Below are 4667 nucleotides of genomic sequence, written 5' to 3'. Positions count from 1 at the left end.
TATTCCAGCATAGAAATGAGCACTTTATATTTACTGATCTATGTTCCTCTACTCATGAAATTTGTTAGATTCAAGTAAGGGCAGTATGTGCCATGCTTCTGTGAATGCAGTGGTAACATCTGTGTACTTGTGGTGTTTCTGAGGCCAGTGCACTGGGAAAACTAACATCTTCATCTTTTTTTTTTTTTTTGCCAGTCCTGGGGTTTGAACTCAGGGCCTGAGCACTGTCCCTGGCTTTTTGCTCAAGGCTAGCACTCTACCACTTGAGCCACAGCACCACTGCTGGCTTTTTTTATATATGTGGTACTGAGGAATTGAACCCAAGGTTTCATGTATACAAGGCAAGCACTCTACCACTAGGCCACATTCCTGGCCCTTTGCCTGTTTTTAAATTAAGATGTTGTTCTGCATAATTTTTTTTGTTTTTGCCTTAATGCTGTTCAGGTTTCATTTTTGTGTGTAAGGTAGATACTATTATTTTGTAACCATATAATTCTTGCATTTTGGGGGTGGGCTATCCTTGCCTCCACCATTTGCACAGCCCTAAGTTCCCCTATCTTGGCTCTTGGTGTCAGTTCCTACTTTGTTTCCACTGATTTGTTTATACAGTCAATAGCACAGTAAATCACAAAAGCTTTAAATAGTCTGTTAGAATGCCTATCAGAGTGTGTATTCCCTTGTTGTTTTGTGTTATCAAGTTTCAGAATTTTGTGTCCTTTATCTTTCCACATAACATTTTTAAATGCTTTGGAACTCCAACTATAATTAACATGTAAAATATGAGTGGAAGTACATTAAACGTAGAGAATTAGAAGGGTACTTACATTTTTACAGTGTTCTCTTTGCGGTCATAATTTTGTTTTGCTTCAATTTGCAGGTATTCTTTTGTGTCCTTCAACATGTTTTATAACTTTATAAAACTGTCACACACTCATTGCCGTATTTATTGTAATATCAACAAATTTTGTAATTATTCCTTATGTAAAAGGTTATTTTATATTTCTTAATTTTTCCCATCTTTTTTTTCTTATTAGTAGATTGGCTAGGAACTCAAGTATTATGTTGATACCCAACAGCATCCATTGTCTTTCAGACTTGAATAATATTGATTAGATATTGTCCATAAGTAAGGAGTCTACTGAAGGCTTTTGATGGCCAATTTATTGGCCACCTTGTTGAGAATTGTTTGACTTCTTCATAAGATTTTCCTATATACATATGTTTCTGCTGTAGAACCACTCATATAATGTGCCATGAAATTCACCTGATTCTCAGTGAGTATGAATTCTCTGGTGTCTAACCAGGTGGGACTTTTGGCTGAAAGCTTTGCCACACTCAAGACAGTGGTAGGGCTTCTCACCTGTATGCTTCCTCATGTGAAGAGTAAGAGATGAGATTTGAGAAAAGGCTTTTCCACACTTAGTGCAGTCAAAGGGTTTCTCTCCTGTGTGCCCTCGTATATGTATAGTAAGGGACGAGCTCTGGGAGAAGGCTTTTCCACACTTGTTACATTCATATGGCTTCTCACCCGTGTGACCTCTCATATGCACAATAAGGGAAGTTCTTTGAGAGAAAGCTTTCCCACACTCATTACAGACATAGGGCTTCTCTCCAGTATGACTTCGCATATGTAAATTAAGCAGTGAGCACTGAGAGAAGGCTTTCCCACACTTATCACATTCATAAGGCTTTTCTCCAGTGTGACTTCTCAAGTGAAGAGTAAGGGATGCAATCTGAGAAAAGGCTTTACCACATTTATTGCAGTCATAAGGTTTCTCTCCAGTATGAACTTTCTGATGTGTAATAAAGTTTTGCTTCTGACTGAAGGCTTTGCCACATTCATTACATTCATAGGGTTTTTCTCCAGAATGAATTTTTTCATGAGCAATGAGATTTGATTTCTGGCTAAAAGCTTTGCCACATTCTTTACAGATATAGGGTTTTTCTCCAGTATGAATTCTCTGGTGTCTAACAAGATTTGACATCTGAATAAAAGCTTTCCCACACTCATTACATTCATAGGGCTTCTCTCGAGTATGAATTTTCTGGTGGGTAATGAAGTTTTTCTTGTGGCTGAAGGCTTTTCTGCACTCTTTACATTCATAGGGCTTCTCACCTGTATGACTTCTTGTGTGTACTGTAAGGGCAGAGCTTTGAGAAAAGGCTTTGCCACATTCATTGCATTCATAGGGTTTCTCACCGGTATGGATTCTCACATGTATAATGAGCATGGAAAACTGAGAGAAGGCTTTTCCGCATTTATCACACTTACAGGGTTTTTCTCCTGTATGACTTCTCATATGAAGACCGAGGGATGCAACTCGAGGAAAGGCTTTGCCACATTCATTACACGCATAAGGCCTCTCCCCAGTGTGAACTTTCTGATGTGCAATAAGGCTTTGCTTTTGGCTGAAGGCTTTCCCACATTCGTTACATTCATAAGGTTTCTCTCCAGTGTGAATCTTTTCATGATCGATGAGATTTGATTTCTGACTGAAGGATTTCCCACAGTCCCTACATGCATAGGGTTTCTCTCCAGTATGAATTCTTTGATGTCGAATGAGGTTTGACATTTTAATGAAAATTTTCCCGCATTCATTACATTCATAAGTGTGGTCCCTACTATGAACTTTAAGATGTTTAATGAGTTTATCTTTGTGGCTAAAGGTTTTCCTACATTTGTTACAATTGAAGGGTTTCTCTCCAGTATGAAATCTCAGGTGCCTGATGAGGTCTAATGTTTGACTAAAGCTCTTTCCACAATGATTACACTTGAAGGGGGTCAGGTCACAAGGGGATGAGCTATTGTCATATGATTTTATAGCTTCATCAAACTTTAAATGTTCCTTTCTAATAAGGTATTTCACATTATTATGACAGCCAAAATTATGTCTTAAACATTTCCCAAATAAGTCATATTCGTAGACATCATGTCTGGAAGGAATAAAATCTGAGCTTAGAGGAAATATACCTTCAAATTTGTGACACTCATTGGCTTTTTCTTCAGTCAGTGTTTTCTTGAAAACTTCTCTCAATAGTCTGTCCTGGATTTTCTGATGCTCATCAATGTTCCATATTGCTCCTGAACAGCGTCTCCTTAGCACTTCATCCTCTACTACCCATGGTTCTTCTTCTTGTTCCAACTTGAAAATCACATCAGGTTTGGCAACTGGATAGCCCACTGTAATTAAGTTATTATAGTTTTCTAGCATTACATTCCGGTAGAGGTCCCTCTGTGCATTATCCAACTGCTTCCATTCCTCCTGGGTGAAGTCAATAGCCACATCTTTGAATGCCACTGTTCCCATATGGAATACTGTTGTCCCCTTAAATTCCATTGTGGAGTAAGACATGAAGAAAGACACTATTATTTACCTGACACTCAGCCATTTTCTCTTCTTTCAGGGAGAGATAGGACTTGAGTAGGTAGAGCTTGTTATTAACTAGCCCACAACAGTAGTGCCATGACAGTGAGAAATTGTCTCTTGTCCACTGTTACATCTTAAGCACCTGGAATACTGTGAATTATACAGTCAGCATTCAGTGAAAGGCGAGTCTATGAATGAGTGGATCCTTACCACCGAAAGAACTCGTCACACACTGGTCCCGATTCCACAGTGCATCCCCGCCCCAGACACATGGCCCGTGCGGCCGCAGCCGGCGCCCTGATCGCCGCTGCCTGCGGCTGAGCCATCTTACACTTCTCTTGAAAAGAAAATAGCAAAGATTATTCATAGACCGGGAGCTTCATTTCAGAGAGTTGACTCAGACCAAATTTCTGAGATGAAAAAGAGAGGTAAGACAGATGACAGACAGGCAGATAAGGAGGAGGAGGAGGGATAGTGGAAGGAGGAAATAAAAAAGGTGTAGGAGAATTAACTTCTGACCAGTGGAAAACTTAGCCTTGGCACAGTTACTCAGATGCCTCATTAGCACACTAATAGGCCCATAGGAAACAATTCCTACTAATGAGTTCCTTTGTGTTTGTGGGCCAAAGGATGCCACCTTTTGTTATGAGAATCTCCCCTTCCCCTGTACAGAGTGTCCCTCAAGAGAGTGGCTTGACCAGCTGCCTTTAGCAATAGATTCTCACTATAGATAAGGGAATTCTTTTCAGAAGTAAATGGGGAAGTCAAGATCAAAGTTATTTAGCCTTGTGGAGATAATTATAGCTCTGCCTTGACTGTTTATGGTCCTTTGTTTTTATATCAAATAATCTTTGTAATGACTACCTGTTGTGATAGGAAAACTTTTGTATTTGTCTCCCTCCTCCCAGAAGTAACCTCCTCCACTTTTGTATTTGAGATGGCTATCATGCTGTATTAATGTTTACCTTAAAGTTGTAAAGTTGATTTCTAATCCTATATAAACCCTGGCCCTCCTGAAATAAAGTGTGCATTGGTTCACTCGCCTTGCATCCCCCGTGTGCTGACTATGGCTACAGTTACTCGGGTCCAACAACTGGCGTCTGGATCCAGGGACCTGATATTCTGATTCGTAGGAGATAGCTGAACTGCTGAGCTCTCTAGTGAGGTGAGAGATATTTTTTTAATTCACAGGAGATAAGGGAACTGTCTGCAATTCACAGGAGATAAGGGATCTGTGTGGTGAGCTCCTATTCTTAAAAAATTACGGGGTTATGGGACAAACTAAATCAACTCCTTTTT

General features: G+C 39.7%; 1 protein-coding gene across 1 annotated transcript; it reads right to left on the bottom strand.

Annotated features, from left to right (window-relative positions):
• Window positions 1–544: 544 nt before the first annotated feature.
• LOC125364509 (zinc finger protein 569-like) lies at window positions 545–3338 on the bottom strand. Its single transcript, XM_048364113.1, has one exon. The coding sequence runs from the start codon at window positions 3336–3338 to the stop codon at window positions 1272–1274; it is 2067 nt and encodes a 688-aa protein (XP_048220070.1). The 3' UTR covers window positions 545–1271.
• Between the last annotated feature and the right edge of the window lie 1329 nt (window positions 3339–4667).

Source organism: Perognathus longimembris, chromosome 16, assembly GCF_023159225.1.
Source record: "Perognathus longimembris pacificus isolate PPM17 chromosome 16, ASM2315922v1, whole genome shotgun sequence".
NCBI lineage: Eukaryota > Metazoa > Chordata > Mammalia > Rodentia > Heteromyidae > Perognathus > Perognathus longimembris.
Note: the sequence above shows the minus strand (reverse complement) of the source record. Positions and strands in the feature narration are given on the sequence as shown.

Bases quoted from the DNA above. Each gene is read 5' to 3' on its own strand.
- LOC125364509 (XM_048364113.1), bottom strand. From the start codon at position 3,338: ATGGAATTTAAGGGGACAACAGTATTCCATATGGGAACAGTGGCATTC.